Source organism: Salvelinus fontinalis, chromosome 15 (assembly GCF_029448725.1).
Source record: "Salvelinus fontinalis isolate EN_2023a chromosome 15, ASM2944872v1, whole genome shotgun sequence".
NCBI classification, from domain to species: Eukaryota; Metazoa; Chordata; class Actinopteri; order Salmoniformes; family Salmonidae; genus Salvelinus; species Salvelinus fontinalis.
The window spans coordinates 15921363-15943146 of NC_074679.1; the positions used below are offsets into that span (position 1 = coordinate 15921363).

Sequence of the window (21784 nt, forward strand, 5' to 3'; positions counted from 1 at the left end):
TCTGTCTAGTGTCTGCCTGCCTGTGTCTAGTGTCTGCCTGCCTGCCTGCCTGTCTGTCTGCCTGTCTGCCTGTCTGCCTGTCTGTCTGCCTGTCTGCCTGTCTGCCTGTCTGCCTGCCTGTCTGCCTGCCTGTCTGCCTGTCTGTCTGCCTGTCTGCCTGTCTGTCTGTCTGCCTGTCTGCCTGTCTGCCTGTCTGCCTGTCTGTAATACACCACGGTAGAAGCGGCAGTGTGTTATTAAATGAAAGAAAAAGCAAATCAAGCTGAACTGGGCATCAAAGATCAAACTAGTCACCTGTTTGTTTTAGTAAGAACACTTTTAAAACCACTTCCCATTCCATTCATTTGCACATCATTTTTACATCCTAAATGGCAACCTATTCCCTACATAGTGCACTACTTTAGGGACACGGACCATAACACATGAGTGATAGTTCTTATCTCTCATTTGGTTTGTTGCTTGACAACTGTTGTAGGTGCACTTGTCTGCAGGGCAAAATGTCACCCTATTCCCTATATAGTGCACTACTATTGACAAGAGCCCTATATGGGTTTCCCTTTGGGCCCTGATCAAAAGTAGTGCACTACGCAGGATCTAGGGTGCCATTTTGGATGTAGCCTAGGTGATGAAGAGGAAGTCATTCAGTATCGGATTGATCTGGGTTTGATCTCTTAGCTCAATACTAACTGGGTATACCTGAAACAACCTGAGGACCCTCTAACCCCACGACCTCTACCAAACCATAATTATTAACCTTACGAACCACAACCCACCACTCCAACCCAAACCCACTCCAACCCAAACCCCTTCCAATACAAGTGAAGTCAATTCCAAACCATCCCCTTTGTCAGTGCTGTGTTCTCTAGCTACAGTATTATGTCAGAAGTACAGCAGTGAACAGACTAAAAACAAGAGCTATTGTTGTTGTGTTGTTATGGGGGGGGGGGGGGGTCAGAGTAGAGGTCGTTATGGGGGGGGGTCAGAGTAGAGGTCGTTATGGGGGGGGGGGAGGGCAGAGTAGAGGTTGTTACGGGGGGGGTCAGAGTAGAGGTTGTTATGGGGGGGGGGTCAGAGTAGAGGTTGTTATGGGGGGGGGTCAGAGTAGAGGTCGTTATGGGGGGGGGGGGGGGGGCAGAGTAGAGGTTGTTACGGGGGGGGTCAGAGTAGAGGTTGTTATGGGGGGGGGTCAGAGTAGAGGTTGTTATGGGGGGGGGTCAGAGTAGAGGTCGTTATGGGGGGGGGGGGGGGTCAGAGTAGAGGTTGTTACGGGGGGGGGTCAGAGTAGAGGTTGTTATGGGGGGGGGTCAGAGTAGAGGTCGTTACGGGGGGGGGGTCAGAGTAGAGGTTGTTATGGGGGGGGGGTCAGAGTAGAGGTCGTTATGGGGGGGGGGGGGGTCAGAGTAGAGGTCGTTATGGGGGGGGGGGTCAGAGTAGAGGTCGTTATGGGGGGGGGGGCCAGAGTAGAGATCGTTATGGGGGGGGGGGGGGTCAGAGTAGAGGTCGTTATGGGGGGGGGGGTCAGAGTAAAGGTTGTTATGGGGGGGTCAGAGTAGAGATTGTTATGGGGGGGGTCAGAGTAGAGGTTGTTATGGGGGGGGGCGGTCAGAGTAGAGGTTGTTATGGGAGGGGGGGGGGGTTAGAGTAGAGGTTGTTATGGGGGGGGGGGGGGGGGGCGGTCAGAGTAGAGGTTGTTATGGGGGGGGCGGTCAGAGTAGGGCGGCCAGAGTAGAGGTTGTTATGGGGGGGGGGGGGGGGGGGGTCAGAGTAGAGGTTGTTATGGGGGGGGGGGGTCAGAGTAGAGGTTGTTATGGGAGGGGGGGGGGGGTCAGAGTAGAGGTTGTTATAGGGGGGGGGGTGGGGGTCAGAGTAGAGGTTGTTATGGGGGGGGGTCAGAGTAGAGGTTGTTATGGGGGGGGTTCAGAGTAGAGGTTGTTATGGGGGGGGGTCAGAGTAGAGGTTGTTATGGGGGGGGGGGGTTCAGAGTAGAGGTTGTTATGGGGGGGGGGGGGGGGGGGGTCAGAGTAGAGGTTGTTATGGGGGGGGGTTCAGAGTAGAGGTTGTTATGGGGGGGGGTCAGAGTAGAGGTTGTTATGGGAGGGGGGGGGTTAGAGTAGAGGTTGTTATGGGGGGGGGGGGGGGGGGGCGGTCAGAGTAGAGGTTGTTATGGGGGGGGGCGGTCAGAGTAGGGCGGCCAGAGTAGAGGTTGTTATGGGGGGGGGGGGGGGGTCAGAGTAGAGGTTGTTATGGGGGGGGGGGGTCAGAGTAGAGGTTGTTATGGGAGGGGGGGGGGGGTCAGAGTAGAGGTTGTTATAGGGGGGGGGGTGGGGGTCAGAGTAGAGGTTGTTATGGGGGGGGGGTCAGAGTAGAGGTTGTTATGGGGGGGGGGGTTCAGAGTAGAGGTTGTTATGGGGGGGGTCAGAGTAGAGGTTGTTATGGGGGGGGGGGTCAGAGTAGAGGTTGTTATGGGGGGGGGGGGTTCAGAGTAGAGGTTGTTATGGGGGGGGGGGGGGGGGGGGTCAGAGTAGAGGTTGTTATGGAAGGGGTCAGAGTAGAGGTTGTTATGGGGGGGGGGTTCAGAGTAGAGGTTGTTATGGGGGGGAGGGGGGTCAGAGTAGAGGTTGTTATGGGGGGGGGGGTTCAGAGTAGAGATTGTTATGGGGGGGGGTCAGAGTAGAGGTTGTTATGGGGGGGGGGTCAGAGTAGAGGTTGTTATGGGGGGGGTCAGAGTAGAGGTTGTTATGGGGGGGGGGGGGGGTCAGGTCAGAGTAGAGGTTGTTATGGGGGGGGGTCAGAGTAGAGGTTGTTATGGGGGGGGGGGGGGGTCAGAGTAGAGATTGTTATGGGGGGGGGGGGTCAGAGTAGAGGTTGTTATGGGGGGGGGTCAGAGTAGAGGTTGTTATGGGGGGGGGTCAGAGTAGAGGTTGTTATGGGGGGGGGGGGGGGGTCAGAGTAGAGGTTGTTATGTGGGGGGGGGGTCAGAGTAGAGGTTGTTATGGGTGGGGGGGGGGTCAGAGTAGAGGTTGTTATGGGGGGGGGGTGTCAGGTCAGAGTAGAGGTTGTTATGGGGGGGGGGTCAGAGTAGAGGTTGTTATGGGGGGGGGGTCAGAGTAGAGGTTGTTATGGGGGGGGGGGGTCAGAGTAGAGGTTGTTATGGGGGGGGGGGGTCAGAGTAGAGGTTGTTATGGGGGGGGGTGTCAGGTCAGAGTAGAGGTTGTTATGGGGGGGGTCAGAGTAACGAGGAGCAAGCAGGGTTGCAAAATTGCGTAAAAAAAAAAATCTCAGGTTTTCCAGGAATCCCAGTTAGAGAATTCCTGCTTATTCCCTCCGGATTCCGGGAATCAACCAGGAAATGTCACAACCCCAGGTGCTAGTTACCCCCATTCCACCAGTCCCTCTCTCGGTCACTTGAGCTTGGTGCCAACCTGCAGGATGATGGGAGTCTGCTCCATAATGCGAACAAGCAGCGTGTCTATGTAGTCCTCCAGATCCCTAACCTGAGGCTTCATCTTCTTCAACTCTGCCTCCCGCTTCGCTAGCAACGCACCCTGTTGGTCAAACTCCGCCCTCTGCCGGTGTAGGTCTGCCTCCCGTTGGAGGAGGAGGGCGACCAGCTCACTGTGGGTCAGGTGGTAGTAAGGCCCAGCTCCCTCAGTCAGAGACTTGGAGAGAAAGAAAGAGGGGGAGAGAGTAAAGGTAAAAACAATGAGAGAGAGAGAGAGAGAGAGAGAGAGACACAGAGAGAGAGAGAGAGAGAGAGAGACACAGAGAGAGAGAGAGAGAGAGAGAGAGACAGAGAGAGAGACAGAGAGAGAGAGACAGATAGACAGAGACAGAGAGACAGAGAGTGAGAGACAGAGAGAGAGACAGAGAGAGAGACACAGAGAGACAAAGAGAGAGAGAGAGAGAGAGAGAGAGAGAGACACAGAGAGACACAGAGAGACACAGAGAGACACAGAGAGACACAGAGAGACACAGAGAGAGAGACACAGACAGAAAGAGAGAAGAAAAAAGGGCAAACAGAGGTTGGATTAAGATAAACAGAGAAACTGCCAATTGCTTCAGTTTGTGCTTTCTGTGTAGTAGGTCTGTGTAGTAGTCCTGTGTAGTAGTCCTGTGTAGTAGTCCTGTGTGGTAGTCCTGTGTGCTAGGTCTGTGTGCTAGGTCTGTGTGCTAGGTCTGTGTGCTAGGTCTGTGTGCTAGGTCTGTGTGCTAGGTCTGTGTGCTAGGTCTGTGTGGTAGGCCTGTGTGGTAGGCCTGTGTGGTAGGTCTGTGTGGTAGGCCTGTGTGGTAGGTCTGTGTGGTAGTCCTGTGTGGTAGGTCTGTGTGGTAGGCCTGTGTGGTATGTCTGTGTGGTATGTCTGTGTGGTATGTCTGTGTGGTATGTCTGTGTGGTATGTCTGTGTGGTATGTCTGTGTGGTAGTTCTGTGTGGTAGTCCTGTGTGGTAGTCCTGTGTGGTAGTCCTGTGTGGTAGTCCTGTGTGGTAGTCCTGTGTGGTAGTTCTGTGTGGTAGTTCTGTGTGGTAGTCCTGTGTGGTATGTCTGTGTGGTATGTCTGTGTGGTAGGTCTGTGTGGTAGGTCTGTGTGGTAGGTCTGTGTGGTAGGTCTGTGTGGTAGGTCTGTGTGGTAGTCATGTGTGGTAGGTCTGTGTGGTAGGTCTGTGTGGTAGGTCTGTGTGGTAGGTCTGTGTGGTAGGTCTGTGTGGTAGGTCTGTGTGGTAGGCCTGTGTGGTAGTTCTGTGTGGTAGGTCTGTGTGGTAGGTCTGTGTGGTAGGTCTGTGTGGTAGGTCTGTGTGGTAGTTCTGTGTGGTAGTTCTGTGTGGTAGTTCTGTGTGGTAGTTCTGTGTGGTAGGTCTGTGTGGTAGGTCTGTGTGGTAGTTCTGTGTGGTAGTTCTGTGTGGTAGGTCTGTGTGGTAGGTCTGTGTGGTAGGTCTGTGTGGTAGGTCTGTGTGGTAGTTCTGTGTGGTAGGCCTGTGTGGTAGGTCTGTGTGGTAGGTCTGTGTGGTAGTTCTGTGTGGTAGGTCTGTGTGGTAGGTCTGTGTGGTAGTCCTGTGTGGTAGTCCTGTGTGGTAGTCCTGTGTGGTAGGTCTGTGTGGTAGGTCTGTGTGGTAGGTCTGTGTGGTAGGTCTGTGTGGTAGTCCTGTGTGGTAGTCCTGTGTGGTAGTTCTGTGTGGTAGTCCTGTGTGGTAGTCCTGTGTGGTAGTCCTGTGTGGTAGGTCTGTGTGGTAGGTCTGTGTGGTAGTCCTGTGTGGTAGTCCTGTGTGGTAGTCCTGTGTGGTAGTCCTATGTGGTAGTCCTGTGTGGTAGGTCTGTGTGGTAGGTCTGTGTGGTAGTTCTGTGTGGTAGGTCTGTGTGGTAGGTCTGTGTGGTAGGTCTGTGTGGTAGGTCTGTGTGGTAGTTCTGTGTGGTAGGTCTGTGTGGTAGGTCTGTGTGGTAGTTCTGTGTGGTAGTCCTGTGTGGTAGTCCTGTGTGGTAGTCCTGTGTGGTAGTCCTGTGTGGTAGTTCTGTGTGGTAGTCCTGTGTGGTAGTCCTGTGTGGTAGGTCTGTGTGGTAGGTCTGTGTGGTAGGTCTGTGTGGTAGGTCTGTGTGGTAGTCCTGTGTGGTAGGTCTGTGTGGTAGTTATGTGTGGTAGTTCTGTGTGGTAGTTCTGTGTGGTAGGTCTGTGTGGTAGTTCTGTGTGGTAGTTCTGTGTGGTAGTTCTGTGTGGTAGGTCTGTGTGGTAGGTCTGTGTGGTAGTTCTGTGTGGTAGGTCTGTGTGGTAGTTCTGTGTGGTAGGTCTGTGTGGTAGTTCTGTGTGGTAGGTCTGTGTGGTAGTTCTGTGTGGTAGTCCTGTGTGGTAGTTCTGTGTGGTAGTCCTGTGTGGTAGGTCTGTGTGGTAGGTCTGTGTGGTAGGTCTGTGTGGTAGGTCTGTGTGGTAGTCCTGTGTGGTAGGTCTGTGTGGTAGGTCTGTGTGGTAGGTCTGTGTGGTAGTCCTGTGTGGTAGTCCTGTGTGGTAGGTCTGTGTGGTAGGTCTGTGTGGTAGTCCTGTGTGGTAGTCCTGTGTGGTAGTCCTGTGTGGTAGTCCTGTGTGGTAGTTCTGTGTGGTAGTCCTGTGTGGTAGTCCTGTGTGGTAGTTCTGTGTGGTAGTTCTGTGTGGTAGGTCTGTGTGGTAGTTCTGTGTGGTAGGTCTGTGTGGTAGTTCTGTGTGGTAGGTCTGTGTGGTAGGTCTGTGTGGTAGGTCCTGTGTGGTAGGTCTGTGTGGTAGTTCTGTGTGGTAGGTCTGTGTGGTAGTTCTGTGTGGTAGTTCTGTGTGGTAGGTCTGTGTGGTAGGTCTGTGTGGTAGGTCTGTGTGGTAGGTCTGTGTGGTAGGTCTGTGTGGTAGTCCTGTGTGGTAGTCCTGTGTGGTAGTCCTGTGTGGTAGTCCTGTGTGGTAGTCCTGTGTGGTAGTTCTGTGTGGTAGTTCTGTGTGGTAGGTCTGTGTGGTAGGTCTGTGTGGTAGTCCTGTGTGGTAGTCCTGTGTGGTAGTCCTGTGTGGTAGTTCTGTGTGGTAGGTCTGTGTGGTAGGTCTGTGTGGTAGGTCTGTGTGGTAGTCCTGTGTGGTAGGTCCTGTGTGGTAGGTCTGTGTGGTAGTTCTGTGTGGTAGGTCTGTGTGGTAGTTCTGTGTGGTAGGTCTGTGTGGTAGGTCTGTGTGGTAGGTCTGTGTGGTAGGTCTGTGTGGTAGTTCTGTGTGGTAGGTCTGTGTGGTAGGTCTGTGTGGTAGGTCTGTGTGGTAGTTCTGTGTGGTAGGTCTGTGTGGTAGTTCTGTGTGGTAGGTCTGTGTGGTAGTTCTGTGTGGTAGGTCTGTGTGGTAGTTCTGTGTGGTAGGTCTGTGTGGTAGTTCTGTGTGGTAGGCCTGTGTGGTAGGTCTGTGTGGTAGGTCTGTGTGGTATGTGCCAGCTAGTCACTGCTGTACCTTCTTCTCAGGTTGCTGATTGGTGGGCTGGCTGCTCCTCCCAGAGTGGATTGAGGACTTCAGTTTGTCCAGCACCGACCGCCCCTCGGAAAGTTCCGCCCGCCTCTTCTCCTCTGGGGTCAGGGGCTTCACTGGGTGAGGACTGGAAAGGGACATACGGTAAGATGCGTCACTGATAGAAAAGGGAACAAAAATAAAAGTCCGTCTTTCAGTCTCCAGACTTAAACCTGTCTATTCTGAGACGACCTACTGAAGATAGTTTCACAGAGAAAGATGTTATTGGGACCTGTCCTCCAGTACTCTCCCTCCTAGCTGTTATTGAACCCTGTCCTCCAGTACTCTCCCTCCTAGCTGTTATTGAACCCTGTCCTCCAGTACTCTCCCTCCTAGATGTTATTGGGACCTGTCCTCCAGTACTCTCCCTCCTCGCTGTTATTGAACCCTGTCCTCCAGTACTCTCCCTCCTAGATGTTATTGAACCCTGTCCTCCAGTACTCTCCCTCCTAGATGTTATTGAACCCTGTCCTCCAGTACTCTCCCTCCTAGCTGTTATTGAACCCTGTCCTCCAGTACTCTCCCTCCTAGCTGTTATTGAACCCTGTCCTCCAGTACTCTCCCTCCTAGATGTTATTGGGACCTGTCCTCCAGTACTCTCCCTCCTAGATGTTATTGGGACCTGTCCTCCAGTACTCTCCCTCCTAGCTGTTATTGGGACCTGTCCTCCAGTACTCTCCCTCCTAGCTGTTATTGAACCCTGTCCTCCAGTACTCTCCCTCCTAGATGTTATTGGGACCTGTCCTCCAGTACTCTCCCTCCTAGCTGTTATTGAACCCTGTCCTCCAGTACTCTCCCTCCTAGATGTTATTGGGACCTGTCCTCCAGTACTCTCCCTCCTAGCTGTTATTGAACCCTGTCCTCCAGTACTCTCCCTCCTAGCTGTTATTGAACCCTGTCCTCCAGTACTCTCCCTCCTAGATGTTATTGGGACCTGTCCTCCAGTACTCTCCCTCCTAGATGTTATTGGGACCTGTCCTCCAGTACTCTCCCTCCTAGATGTTATTGGGACCTGTCCTCCAGTACTTTCCCTCCTAGCTGTTATTGGGACCTGTCCTCCAGTACTCTCCCTCCTAGCTGTTATTGAACACTGTCCTCCAGTACTCTCCCTCCTAGCTGTTATTGGGACCTGTCCTCCAGTACTCTCCCTCCTAGCTGTTATTGGGACCTGTCTCCTCCAGTACTCTCCCTCCTCGCTGTTATTGAACCCTGTCCTCCAGTACTCTCCCTCCTAGCTGTTATTGAACCCTGTCCTCCAGTACTCTCCCTCCTAGCTGTTATTGAACCCTGTCCTCCAGTACTCTCCCTCCTAGCTGTTATTGGGACCTGTCCTCCAGTACTCTCCCTCCTAGCTGTTATTGAACCCTGTCCTCCAGTACTCTCCCTCCTCGCTGTTATTGAACCCTGTCCTCCAGTACTCTCCCTCCTAGCTGTTATTGAACCCTGTCCTCCAGTACTCTCCCTCCTAGCTGTTATTGAACCCTGTCCTCCAGTACTCTCCCTCCTAGATGTTATTGGGACCTGTCCTCCAGTAGTCTCCCTCCTAGCTGTTATTGAACCCTGTCTCCTCCAGTACTCTCCCTCCTAGATGTTATTGGGACCTGTCCTCCAGTACTCTCTCTCCTAGATGTTATTAGGACCTGTCCTCCAGTACTCTCTCTCCTAGATGTTATTGGGACCTGTCCTCCAGTACTCTCCCTCCTAGATGTTATTGGGACCTGTCCTCCAGTACTCTCTCTCCTAGATCCTAGATGTTATTGAACCCTGTCTCCTCCAGTACTCTCCCTCCTAGCTGTTATGGGGACCTGTCCTCCAGTACTCTCCCTCCTAGCTGTTATTGAACCCTGTCCTCCAGTACTCTCTCTCCTAGATCCTAGATGTTATTGAACCCTGTCCTCCAGTACTCTCCCTCCTAGCTGTTATTGAACCCTGTCCTCCAGTACTCCCCCTCCTAGCTGTTATTGAACCCTGTCCTCCAGTACTCCCCCTCCTAGCTGTTATTGAACCCTGTCCTCCAGTACTCCCCCTCCTAGCTGTTATTGAACCCTGTCCTCCAGTACTCCCCCTCCTAGCTGTTATTGAACCCTGTCCTCCAGTACTCTCCCTCCTAGCTGTTATTGAACCCTGTCTCCTCCAGTACTCCCCCTCCTAGATGTTATTGAACCCTGTCCTCCAGTACTCTCCCTCCTAGCTGTTATTGAACCCTGTCCTCCAGTACTCTCCCTCCTAGCTGTTATTGAACCCTGTCCTCCAGTACTCTCCCTCCTAGCTGTTATTGAACCCTGTCCTCCAGTACTCTCCCTCCTAGCTGTTATTGAACCCTGTCCTCCAGTACTCTCCCTCCTAGCTGTTATTGAACCCTGTCCTCCAGTACTCTCCCTCCTCGCTGTTATTGAACCCTGTCCTCCAGTACTCTCCCTCCTCGCTGTTATTGAACCCTGTCCTCCAGTACTCTCCCTCCTCGCTGTTATTGAACCCTGTCCTCCAGTACTCTCCCTCCTAGCTGTTATTGAACCCTGTCCTCCAGTACTCTCCCTCCTAGCTGTTATTGAACCCTGTCCTCCAGTACTCTCCCTCCTAGCTGTTATTGAACCCTGTCCTCCAGTACTCTCCCTCCTCGCTGTTATTGAACCCTGTCCTCCAGTACTCTCCCTCCTCGCTGTTATTGAACCCTGTCCTCCAGTACTCTCCCTCCTAGCTGTTATTGAACCCTCCAGTACTCTCCCTCCTCGCTGTTATTGAACCCTGTCCTCCAGTACTCTCCCTCCTAGCTGTTATTGAACCCTGTCCTCCAGTACTCTCCCTCCTAGCTGTTATTGAACCCTGTCCTCCAGTACTCTCCCTCCTCGCTGTTATTGAACCCTGTCCTCCAGTACTCTCTCTCCTAGCTGTTATTGAACCCTGTCCTCCAGTACTCTCTCTCCTAGCTGTTATTGAACCCTGTCCTCCAGTACTCTCTCTCCTAGCTGTTATTGACAGGTCTGAGTGTGAATAGACCCTTTTCTAGTACACAACACACTGACATCATGCCCAGATGCGCGCGACTCTTGGCTGCAGTAGGACAGCCATCGCGATCTCTGCACAGTCAAGATGTACGCTAGATTTTAGGTTAATACTTCTAAACAAAATACTTTTGGGGTTCTCGTACGCTTACAATGATGTTTTGATTCCTGCTTGAACATTCGCTAAGATTATACTTGGATGTGATCTTTGCAAAATAACCTTTTTTTTGTATGTAGCCGTTGTTAGCTAGAATGCTAACGCTCATATGATATAGGTTGTAGCAAAAGCTAGCCGAAGAGCCATTTTACTGGTTGAAGTGTATTTGAAGTATAATGCAGTTGATTTGCGATGATGACACAAACATTATATGAAGCAGGACATTCATACGAGCCTGAAAATCCCATTATAATCCAAAAGCAGTGTGAAATGCACTCATAAGTACCATGTAAATACAGGCTTTTGTTGCTGGCTTTCTACAGAATAACTCCCCCTTGTTCTGCCATCAACGTGCGCGTGTCGCCCTCGTGTAACAGACACATAAAGGGGTCTATACTACCTTTCATTGTGGGGGGGGGGGGGTTTAACTTCAGGACCCATCACACTGACCATAGAGACAAGAAACACAGGAGTCTGGTGTGTGTTGACAAATAGAGGAGAAAGGTGTTCACGCGGAAGAAAACGAAGAACCCCGAGACAGGTTGCAGAGGAGAGGAAGCAGCGGGAGAACCCCGAGACAGGTTGCAGAGGAGAGGAAGCAGCGGGAGAACCCCGAGACAGGTTGCAGAGGAGAGGAAGCAGCGGGAGAACCCCGAGACAGGTTGCAGAGGAGAGGAAGCAGCGGGAGAACCCCGAGACAGGTTGCAGAGGAGAGGAAGCAGCGGGAGAACCCCGAGACAGGTTGCAGAGGAGAGGAAGCAGCGGGAGAACCCCGAGACAGGTTGCAGAGGAGAGGAAGCAGCGGGAGAACCCCAGAGAGTCAATCGCCATAGAGATAAATAGAGGGCTCATCTTTGCATCAACTATGGCAATCGCTGAGAGAAGAAGAAGAAGTTGAGGCCCTGTTGAGACACCCACCACTTCCCAGTAAACATGTGACCTCACCTGATCTGCTGATTGGCTGGCGGATGTATCTCCTGGGGCATGCCAGCATGCGACGCACCAACCACTGGCTGTGCAGTGGAGAAAAGGGGTGCGGCGGAGACAGTGCTTACGGATGACGTCACAGTAGCAGGGGGCGGGGCAGGGAGAGAGGAGAGAGCTAGAGAGGAAGTGGTGTTACGTTCAGCAGTTAGAGAGGAAGGAGCGGAGAAGGAGGAGGCGGCGAGGAGATCAGAAATGTCATGCTGCTGGACGAAGGACAACGACCCCGGGGTTACAACGCCAGGGTCGCTGCCGAACGACGGAGTCAGGTCGTCAACGCTGTTCCTCCTTGTGCCTTCTGAGAGGGATCGTTGTTGCAGGTGTTCCTCTGAGAGGGATCGTTGTTGCAGGTGTTCCTCTGAGAGGGATCGTTGTTCCTCTGAGAGGGATCGTTGTTGCAGGTGTTCCTCTGAGAGGGATCGTTGGTGCAGGTGTTCCTCTGAGAGGGATCGTTGTTCCTCTGAGAGGGATCGTTGTTGCAGGTGTTCCTCTGAGAGGGATCGTTGGTGCAGGTGTTCCTCTGAGAGGGATCGTTGGTGCAGGTGTTCCTCTGAGAGGGATCGTTGGTGCAGGTGTTCCTCTGAGAGGGATCGTTGGTGCAGGTGTTCCTCTGAGAGGGATCGTTGGTGCAGGTGTTCCTCTGAGAGGGATCGTTGGTGCAGGTGTTCCTCTGAGAGGGACCGTTGTTGCAGGTGTTCCTCTGAGAGGGATCGTTGTTGCAGGTGTTCCTCTGAGAGGGATCGTTGTTGCAGGTGTTCCTCTGAGAGGGATCGTTGTTCCTCTGAGAGGGATCGTTGGTGCAGGTGTTCCTCTGAGAGGGATCGTTGTTCCTCTGAGAGGGATCGTTGGTGCAGGTGTTCCTCTGAGAGGGATCGTTGGTGCAGGTGTTCCTCTGAGAGGGACCGTTGGACTACAACGGACTCCACACGAGGATGTTCTGGGTATTGGTCCTCTGATCTGTAATCCTCAATGTCTTCATTGATCTTCACACCACTAGATGTCCCAGTAGTGGTCTGAAATGTTTTTAGTGGACTGCGAGCTTGAGAGCTGAAAGAGTGTAGAAGTGCATTGGAAAGTTCTGGTGAGTTATATGATTCTAAGTCCATGCCGATTGGCCAGTCTATCCTTGCTTCAGGGGATGTGGTCTTCTCTTTATCAACACACATGGCTCCCAGAAGGGATGTGGCTCGATCTATTGCGTCTGACCGGATGACATCATCAAAAGTGGCCCAGCATCGATCGTCACAGACCTCCCCCATCAAGTCTAAAGCAGCCATGTTGTCTGAGCCAGTGGCAGAGTGGAATGATGCAATCTCAACCTCAGCACGGGACATGTCTTCCTCACAGACGGGAGAGTTAGCAGAGGGCACCGTCTTTGGGAGAGGAGGGAGCGGTCTCTGGCTAGTTTTAACTGCTTCTTCTTCTCTCTCCTTAGTGTTGGCGCTCTTCTCTTCTGTAGGAGGTTTATGGGAGGGTCTTTGTTCCTTCATACCAGTGTTAGTGCAGTCTTGTGTGACTTGGCGGTGTTGGGTTAGGGGCAGGATGGGGTTAGGGTTGGTAGACCAGGTTTGTGGTGCTACTGAGATATAGGAGGTAAAGCTAGAACAGGGAGACAGATGGGGCTGGGCAGAGTTAAGGTTTAGAGCTTGATCAGCTCGGAGTTCCTCATAGAACGGGTTACACTGGAGGAGAGAGAGGAACGGGTTGGAGGGAGACATAGGGAGAGGAGACAGGCTGAAGGGGTTAGTGTGATGGAGTGGGGTGCCCAGTGAGATAGGATCTACAGGGAGATGAGGGGGGCCCCAGGACAGCAGACCAGAGGTAAGGGGGGTGAGACCAGGGGTATGGGGGGTGAGGTGAGGGGGGCCCCAGGACAGCAGACCAGAGGTAAGGGGGGTGAGACCAGGGGTATGGGGGGTGAGGTGAGGGTCTGAGCTAGGTGACACCACCGGGCTGTGAAAGGAAGACACACAGTCCTCTTGATTAGTGATGTTTGTTTACACGGCTAACCTCAGACCTGCAGTTCTACTGGACATAGTCAGTGGTAACAGCAAACAACTGCAAATGTTGGGGGATAATAACTTGAATTCTGAATTTGAAAAAAATAATGTATTTCATAGCATCTAAATCTCTGAGGACTTAATCCCCTGACAGACTAAACCAACCAGTGGTTGGCATGATGTCGTAAAAATGAGTAGCTTCCAATGTCTCTCATACCTGTCCTGTGCCTTAACCCCTAATCAATGTCAGTCTGGCTTTATAACTCCAGTCCTGTGACAACACGTTGAGCTAGACAGATGACGTGATGTTTAGCCTGAGAGACGATACACCAGACCGAGTGGCACCACTACCACCGTAATAGAGAATATGGGTCCGTGTGGTAGTACACCCGTTGTAGCCTGGTGCCAGATAGGTTTGTGCAGTCTAGCCAACATACAGAACCCTCATCCACCCGTTGTAGCCTGGTGCCAGATCGGTTTGTGCAGTCTAGCCAACATACAGAACCCTCATCCACCCGTTGTAGCCTGGTGCCAGATCGGTTTGTGCAGTCTAGCCAACATACAGAACCCTCATCCACCCGTTGTAGCCTGGTGCCAGATCGGTTTGTGCAGTCTAGCCAACATACAGAACCCTCATCCACCCGTTGTAGACTGGTGCCAGATCGGTTTGTGCAGTCTAGCCAACATACAGAACCCTCATCCACCCGTTGTAGCCTGGTGCCAGATCGGTTTGTGCAGTCTAGCCAACATACAGAACCCTCATCCACCCGTTGTAGCCTGGTGCCAGATCGGTTTGTGCAGTCTAGCCAACATACAGAACCCTCATCCACCCGTTGTAGCCTGGTGCCAGATCGGTTTGTGCAGTCTAGCCAACATAAAGAACCCTCATCCACCCGTTGTAGCCTGGTGCCAGATCGGTTTGTGCAGTCTAGCCAACATACAGAACCCTCATCCACCCGTTGTAGCCTGGTGCCAGATCGGTTTGTGCAGTCTAGCAAACATACAGAACCCTCATCCACCCGTTGTAGCCTGGGGCCAGATCGGTTTGTGCAGTCTAGCCAACATACAGAACCCTCATCCACCAGTTGTAGCCTGGTGCCAGATCGGTTTGTGCAGTCTAGCCAACATACAGAACCCTCATCCACCCGTTGTAGCCTGGTGCCAGATCGGTTTGTGCAGTCTAGCCAACATACAGAATCCTCATCCACCCGTTGTAGCCTGGTGCCAGATCGGTTTGTGCAGTCTAGCCAACATACAGAACCCTCATCCACCCGTTGTAGCCTGGTGCCAGATCGGTTTGTGCAGTCTAGCCAACATACAGAACCCTCATTCACCCGTTGTAGCCTGGTGCCAGATCGGTTTGTGCAGTCTAGCCAACATACAGAACCCTCATCCACCCGTTGTAGCCTGGTGCCAGATCGGTTTGTGCAGTCTAGCCAACATACAGAACCCTCATTCACCCGTTGTAGCCTGGTGCCAGATCGGTTTGTGCAGTCTAGCCAACATACAGAACCCTCATCCACCAGTTGTAGCCTGGTGCCAGATCGGTTTGTGCAGTCTAGCCAACATACAGAACCCTCATCCACCCGTTGTAGCCTGGTGCCAGATCGGTTTGTGCAGTCTAGCCAACATACAGAATCCTCATCCACCCGTTGTAGCCTGGTGCCAGATCGGTTTGTGCAGTCTAGCCAACATACAGAACCCTCATTCACCCGTTGTAGCCTGGTGCCAGATCGGTTTGTGCAGTCTAGCCAACATACAGAACCCTCATCCACCCGTTGTAGCCTGGTGCCAGATCGGTTTGTGCAGTCTAGCCAACATACAGAACCCTCATTCACCCGTTGTAGCCTGGTGCCAGATCGGTTTGTGCAGTCTAGCCAACATACAGAACCCTCATCCACCCGTTGTAGCCTGGTGCCAGATCGGTTTGTGCAGTCTAGCCAACATACAGAACCCTCATCCACCCGTTGTAGCCTGGTGCCAGATCGGTTTGTGCAGTCTAGCCAACATACAAAACCCTCATCCACCCGTTGTAGCCTGGTGCCAGATCGGTTTGTGCAGTCTAGCCAACATACAGAACCCTCATCCACCCGTTGTAGCCTGGTGCCAGATCGGTTTGTGCAGTCTAGCCAACATACAGAACCCTCGTCCACCCGTTGTAGCCTGGTGCCAGATCGGTTTGTGCAGTCTAGCCAAAAAACACACACCTCATTAGGAACCGATTCAGGAATGTACGCCTTTCCTACACACTTCTCAGTGGTTGCTATTCAGACTGACCTTATGCAGGTGCCTAACAGGTTCTGTAGGCGTGGTTCCCTGTTGCAGGTGCCTAACAGGTTCTGTAGGCGTGGTTCCCTTACGCAGGTGCCTAACAGGTTCTGTAGGCGTGGTTCCCTTACGCAGGTGCCTAACAGGGTCTGTGGGCGTGGTTCCCTGTTGCAGGTGCCTAACAGGTTCTGTAGGCGTGGTTCCCTTATGCAGGTGCCTAACAGGGTCTGTAGGCGTGGTTCCCTTATGCAGGTGCCTAACAGGGTCTGTAGGCGTGGTTCCCTTATGCAGGTGCCTAACAGGGTCTGTAGGCGTGGTTCCCTTATGCAGGTGCCTAACAGGGTCTGTAGGCGTGGTTCCCTTATGCAGGTGCCTAACAGGTTCTGTAGGCGTGGTTCCCTTATACAGGTACCTAACAGGTTCTGTAGGCGTGGTTCCGTTGTGCAGGTGCCTAACAGGTTCTGTAGGCGTGGTTCCCTTATGCAGGTGCCTAACAGGTTCTGTAGGCGTGGTTCCCTTATGCAGGTGCCTAACAGGTTCTGTAGGCGTGGTTCCCTTGTGCAGGTGCCTAACAGGTTCTGTAGGCGTGGTTCCGTTGTGCAGGTGCCTAACAGGTTCTGTAGGCGTGGTTCCCTTGTGCAGGTGCCTAACAGGTTCTGTAGGCGTGGTTCCGTTGTGCAGGTGCCTAACAGGTTCTGTAGGCGTGGTTCCCTTGTGCAGGTGCCTAACAGGTTCTGTTGGCGTGGTTCCCTTATGCAGGTGCCTAACAGGGTCTGTAGGCGTGGTTCCCTTATGCAGGTGCCTAACAGGTTCTGTAGGCGTGGTTCCCTTATACAGGTACCTAACAGGTTCTGTAGGCGTGGTTCCCTTATACAGGTACCTAACAGGTTCTGTAGGCGTGGTTCCCTTATACAGGTACCTAACAGGTTCTGTAGGCGTGGTTCCCTTATACAGGTACCTAACAGGTTCTGTAGGCGTGGTTCCCTTGTGCAGGTGCCTAACAGGTTCTGTAGGCGTGGTTCCCTTATACAGGTACCTAACAGGTTCTGTAGGCGTGGTTCCCTTGTGCAGGTGCCTAACAGGTTCTGTAGGCGTGGTTCCCTTATACAGGTACCTAACAGGTTCTGTAGGCGTGGTTCCCTTGTGCAGGTGCCTAACAGGTTCTGTAGGCGTGGTTCCCTTATGCAGGTGCCTAACAGGTTCTGTAGGCGTGGTTCCCTTGTGCAGGTGCCTAACAGGTTCTGTAGGCGTGGTTCCGTTGTGCAGGTGCCTAACAGGTTCTGTAGGCGTGGTTCCCTTGTGCAGGTGCCTAACAGGTTCTGTAGGCGTGGTTCCGTTGTGCAGGTGCCTAACAGGTTCTGTAGGCGTGGTTCCCTTGTGCAGGTGCCTAACAGGTTCTGTTGGCGTGGTTCCCTTATGCAGGTGCCTAACAGGGTCTGTAGGCGTGGTTCCCTTATGCAGGTGCCTAACAGGTTCTGTAGGCGTGGTTCCCTTATACAGGTACCTAACAGGTTCTGTAGGCGTGGTTCCCTTATACAGGTACCTAACAGGTTCTGTAGGCGTGGTTCCCTTATACAGGTACCTAACAGGTTCTGTAGGCGTGGTTCCCTTATACAGGTACCTAACAGGTTCTGTAGGCGTGGTTCCCTTGTGCAGGTGCCTAACAGGTTCTGTAGGCGTGGTTCCCTTATACAGGTACCTAACAGGTTCTGTAGGCGTGGTTCCGTTGTGCAGGTGCCTAACAGGTTCTGTAGGCGTGGTTCCCTTATACAGGTACCTAACAGGTTCTGTAGGCGTGGTTCCGTTGTGCAGGTGCCTAACAGGTTCTGTAGGCGTGGTTCCCTTGTGCAGGTGCCTAACAGGTTCTGTAGGCGTGGTTCCCTTGTGCAGGTGCCTAACAGGTTCTGTAGGCGTGGTTCCCTTGTGCAGGTGCCTAACAGGTTCTGTTGGCGTGGTTCCCTTGTGCAGGTGCCTAACAGGTTCTGTAGGCGTGGTTCCCTTGTGCAGGTGCCTAACAGGTTCTGTTGGCGTGGTTCCCTTGTGCAGGTGTCTAACAGGTTCTGTAGGCGTGGTTCCCTTGTGCAGGTGCCTAACAGGTTCTGTAGGCGTGGTTCCCTTGTGCAGGTGCCTAACAGGTTCTGTTGGCGTGGTTCCCTTGTGCAGGTGCCTAACAGGGTCTGTAGGCGTGGTTCCCTTATGCAGGTGCCTAACAGGTTCTGTAGGCGTGGTTCCCTTGTGCAGGTGCCTAACAGGTTCTGTAGGCGTGGTTCCCTTGTGCAGGTGCCTAACAGGTTCTGTTGGCGTGGTTCCCTTGTGCAGGTGTCTAACAGGTTCTGTAGGCGTGGTTCCCTTGTGCAGGTGCCTAACAGGTTCTGTAGGCGTGGTTCCCTTGTGCAGGTGCCTAACAGGTTCTGTAGGCGTGGTTCCCTTGTGCAGGTGCCTAACAGGTTCTGTAGGCGTGGTTCCCTTGTGCAGGTGCCTAACAGGTTCTGTTGGCGTGGTTCCCTTGTGCAGGTGCCTAACAGGTTCTGTAGGCGTGGTTCCCTTGTGCAGGTGCCTAACAGGTTCTGTAGGCGTGGTTCCCTTGTGCAGGTGCCTAACAGGTTCTGTAGGCGTGGTTCCCTTGTGCAGGTGCCTAACAGGTTCTGTAGGCGTGGTTCCCTTGTGCAGGTGCCTAACAGGTTCTGTAGGCGTGGTTCCCTTGTGCAGGTGCCTAACAGGTTCTGTAGGCGTGGTTCCCTTGTGCAGGTGCCTAACAGGTTCTGTAGGCGTGGTTCCCTTGTGCAGCTGCCTAACAGGTTCTGTAGGCGTGGTTCCCTTATACAGGTACCTAACAGGTTCTGTAGGCGTGGTTCCCTGTTGCAGGTGCCTAACAGGTTCTGTAGGCGTGGTTCCCTTGTGCAGGTGCCTAACAGGTTCTGTAGGCGTGGTTCCCTTGTGCAGGTGCCTAACAGGTTCTGTAGGCGTGGTTCCCTTGTGCAGGTGCCTAACAGGTTCTGTTGGCGTGGTTCCCTTGTGCAGGTGCCTAACAGGTTCTGTTGGCGTGGTTCCCTTGCGCTCTGAACGTCATTCAACCGATGAAAACCCTCCCACTTGCTGCCCAACACATTTGCTCGTGGAGTTTTTATTCAATAGGGTTTTCAGCCAAATTTGAGGCCATCCCATGAAATACTGTAAAATCATTTAATGTTGTCAACAGACTAGATTACATGGAGAGAACGGGTTCTGGGATCAATATAAAGGAGCCATGTAAAAACCCTGTTAGGCCTCACTCCCCCCGATCTGAGATACCTACTGCAGCCCTCATCCTCCACCCCCCCCCCCCCCATCTGAGATATCTACTGCAGCCCTCATCCTCCACCCCCCCCCCCCCCTGTCTGAGATACCTACTGCAGCCCTCATCCTCCACCCCCCCCCCCCCCCTGTCTGAGATACCTACTGCAGCCCTCATCCTCCACCCCCCCCCCCCTATCTGAGATATCTACAGCAGCCCTCATCCTCCACCCCCCCCCCCTGTCTGAGATACCTACTGCAGCCCTCATCCTCTACATACAACACCCCCCCCCCCCCCCATCTGAGATATCTACTGCAGCCCTCATCCTCTACATACAACACCCCCCCCCCATCTGAGATATCTACTGCAGCCCTCATCCTCTACATACAACACCTGTTCACCCCCCCCTATCTGAGATATCTACTACAGCACTCATCCTCCACATACAACACCCCCCCCCCCCCCCTATCTGAGATACCTACAGCAGCCCTCATCCTCCACCCCCCCCCCCTGTCTGAGATACCTACAGCAGCCCTCATCCTCCACCCCCCCCCCCTGTCTGAGATACCTACTGCAGCCCTCATCCTCCACCCCCCCCCCCTGTCTGAGATACCTACAGCAGCCCTCATCCTCCACCCCCCCCCCCTGTCTGAGATACCTACTGCAGCCCTCATCCTCCACCCCCCCCCCCTGTCTGAGATACCTACTGCAGCCCTCATCCTCCACCCCCCCCCCCTGTCTGAGATACCTACAGCAGCCCTCATCCTCCACCCCCCCCCCTATCTGAGATACCTACTGCAGCCCTCATCCTCTACATACAACACCTGTTCACCCCCCCCCCCCTATCTGAGATACCTACTGCAGCCCTCATCCTCCACATACAACACCCCCCCCCCCCTATCTGAGATACCTACTGCAGCCCTCATCCTCCACATACAACACCCCCCCCCCCCCCCCCTATCTGAGATACCTACTGCAGCCCTCATCCTCTACATACAACACCCCCCCCCCCCCCCTATCTGAGATACCTACTGCAGCCCTCATCCTCTACATACAACACCCCCCCCCCCCCCCTATCTGAGATACCTACTGCAGCCCTCATCCTCTACATACAACACCCCCCCCCCCCCCCCTATCTGAGATACCTACTGCAGCCCTCATCCTCCACATACAACACCCCCCCCCCCCCCCTATCTGAGATATCTACTGCAGCCCTCATCCTCCACATACAACACCCCCCCCCCCCCCTATCTGAGATATCTACTACAGCCCTCATCCTCCACATACAACACCCCCCCCCTATCTGAGATATCTACTGCAGCCCTCATCCTCCACATACAACACCCCCCCCCCTATCTGAGATACCTACTGCAGCCCTCATCCTCTACATACAACACCCCCCCCCCCCCCCCTATCTGAGATACCTACTGCAGCCCTCATCCTCTACATACAACACCCCCCCCCCCCCCCATCTGAGATATCTACTGCAGCCTCATCCTCCACATACAACACCCCCCCCCCCCCCCTATCTGAGATATCTACTGCAGCCCTCATCCTCCACCCCCCCCCCTCCCTATCTGAGATATCTACTGCAGCCCTCATCCTCCACATACAACACCCCCCCCCCCCCTATCTGAGATACCTACTGCAGCATCATCCTCCACATACAACACCCCCCCCCCCTATCTGAGATACCTACTGCAGCCCTCATCCTCCACCCCCCCCCCTCCCTATCTGAGATACCTACTGCAGCCCTCATCCTCCACATACAACACCCCCCCCCCTATCTGAGATATCTACTGCAGCCCTCATCCTCCACATACAACCCCCCCCCTCCCTATCTGAGATATCTACTACAGCCCTCATCCTCCACATACAACACCCCCCCCCCCCTCCCTATCTGAGATATCTACTACAGCCCTCATCCTCTACAAACAACCCCCCCCCTCCCTATCTGAGATATCTACTGCAGCCCTCATCCTCCACATACAACACCCCCCCCCCCCATCTGAGATATCTACTACAGCCCTCATCCTCCACATACAACACCCCCCCCCCTATCTGAGATATCTACTGCAGCCCTCATCCTCTACATACAACCCCCCCCCCCCCCCCCCTATCTGAGATATCTACTGCAGCCCTCATCCTCCACATACAACACCCCCCCCCCTATCTGAGATATCTACTGCAGCCCTCATCCTCTACATACAACCCCCCCCCCCCCCCCTATCTGAGATATCTACTGCAGCCTCATCCTCCACATACAACACCCCCCCCCCCCCTATCTGAGATACCTACTGCAGCCCTCATCCTCCACATACAACACCCCCCCCCCCCCCCCCCCCCCGTCTGAGATATCTACTGCAGCCCTCATCCTCCACATACAACACCCCCCCCCCCTATCTGAGATATCTACTGCAGCCTCATCCTCCACATACAACACCCCCCCCCCCCCCCTATCTGAGATATCTACTACAGCCCTCATCCTCCACATACAACACCCCCCCCCCCCCTCCCTATCTGAGATATCTACTGCAGCCCTCATCCTCCACATACAACACCCCCCCCCCCCCCCTATCTGAGATATCTACTGCAGCCCTCATCCTCTACATACACCCCCCCCCCCCCCCCTATCTGAGATATCTACTGCAGCCCTCATCCTCCACATACAACACCCCCCCCCCCCCCCTATCTGAGATATCTACTACAGCCCTCATCCTCCACATACAACACCCCCCCCCCCCCTGTCTGAGATATCTACTACAGCCCTCATCCTCCACATACAACACCCCCCCCCCCCCCCCCCTATCTGAGATATCTACTACAGCCCTCATCCTCCACATACAACACCCCCCCCCCCCCCTATCTGAGATATCTACTACAGCCCTCATCCTCCACATACAACAACCCCCCCCCCCCTATCTGAGATATCTACTGCATTTCTGTGATCTGGGGCCATAATGCTCCGTATACAGGAAGGGTCAGTAGGCTTCAAACCCATTATGAATCCAGGGGTCCCCCGTCTCAGAGTGATGATGTCATGGGATCAGTTCCTTATATGGAGAGGGGGAGGGGACCTGACCCCAGATCAGCACTCTCGTGCTTCCTACAGAGGA

The 21784-nt window shown here is 53.7% G+C and overlaps 1 protein-coding gene across 2 annotated transcripts in view; it reads right to left on the reverse strand.

The window, feature by feature from the left end:
* Positions 1-3181: 3181 nt before the first annotated feature.
* LOC129811468 (uncharacterized) overlaps positions 3182-21784 on the reverse strand; it is a 103024-nt gene continuing 84421 nt past the window's right edge. Inside the window, exons 4-6 of one of the 2 annotated variants that reach the window (XM_055862801.1) lie at positions 11088-13079; positions 6930-7071; positions 3182-3659 (exon numbers count right to left, since the gene is read on the reverse strand). In XM_055862801.1, the coding sequence (XP_055718776.1) occupies positions 3402-3659; positions 6930-7071; positions 11088-13079 (2392 nt within the window). In that variant the 3' untranslated portion in view covers positions 3182-3401. Of the gene's footprint in view, positions 3660-6929; positions 7102-11087; positions 13080-21784 lie in introns of both variants that reach the window. The other variant, XM_055862800.1, reaches the window with a different exon arrangement.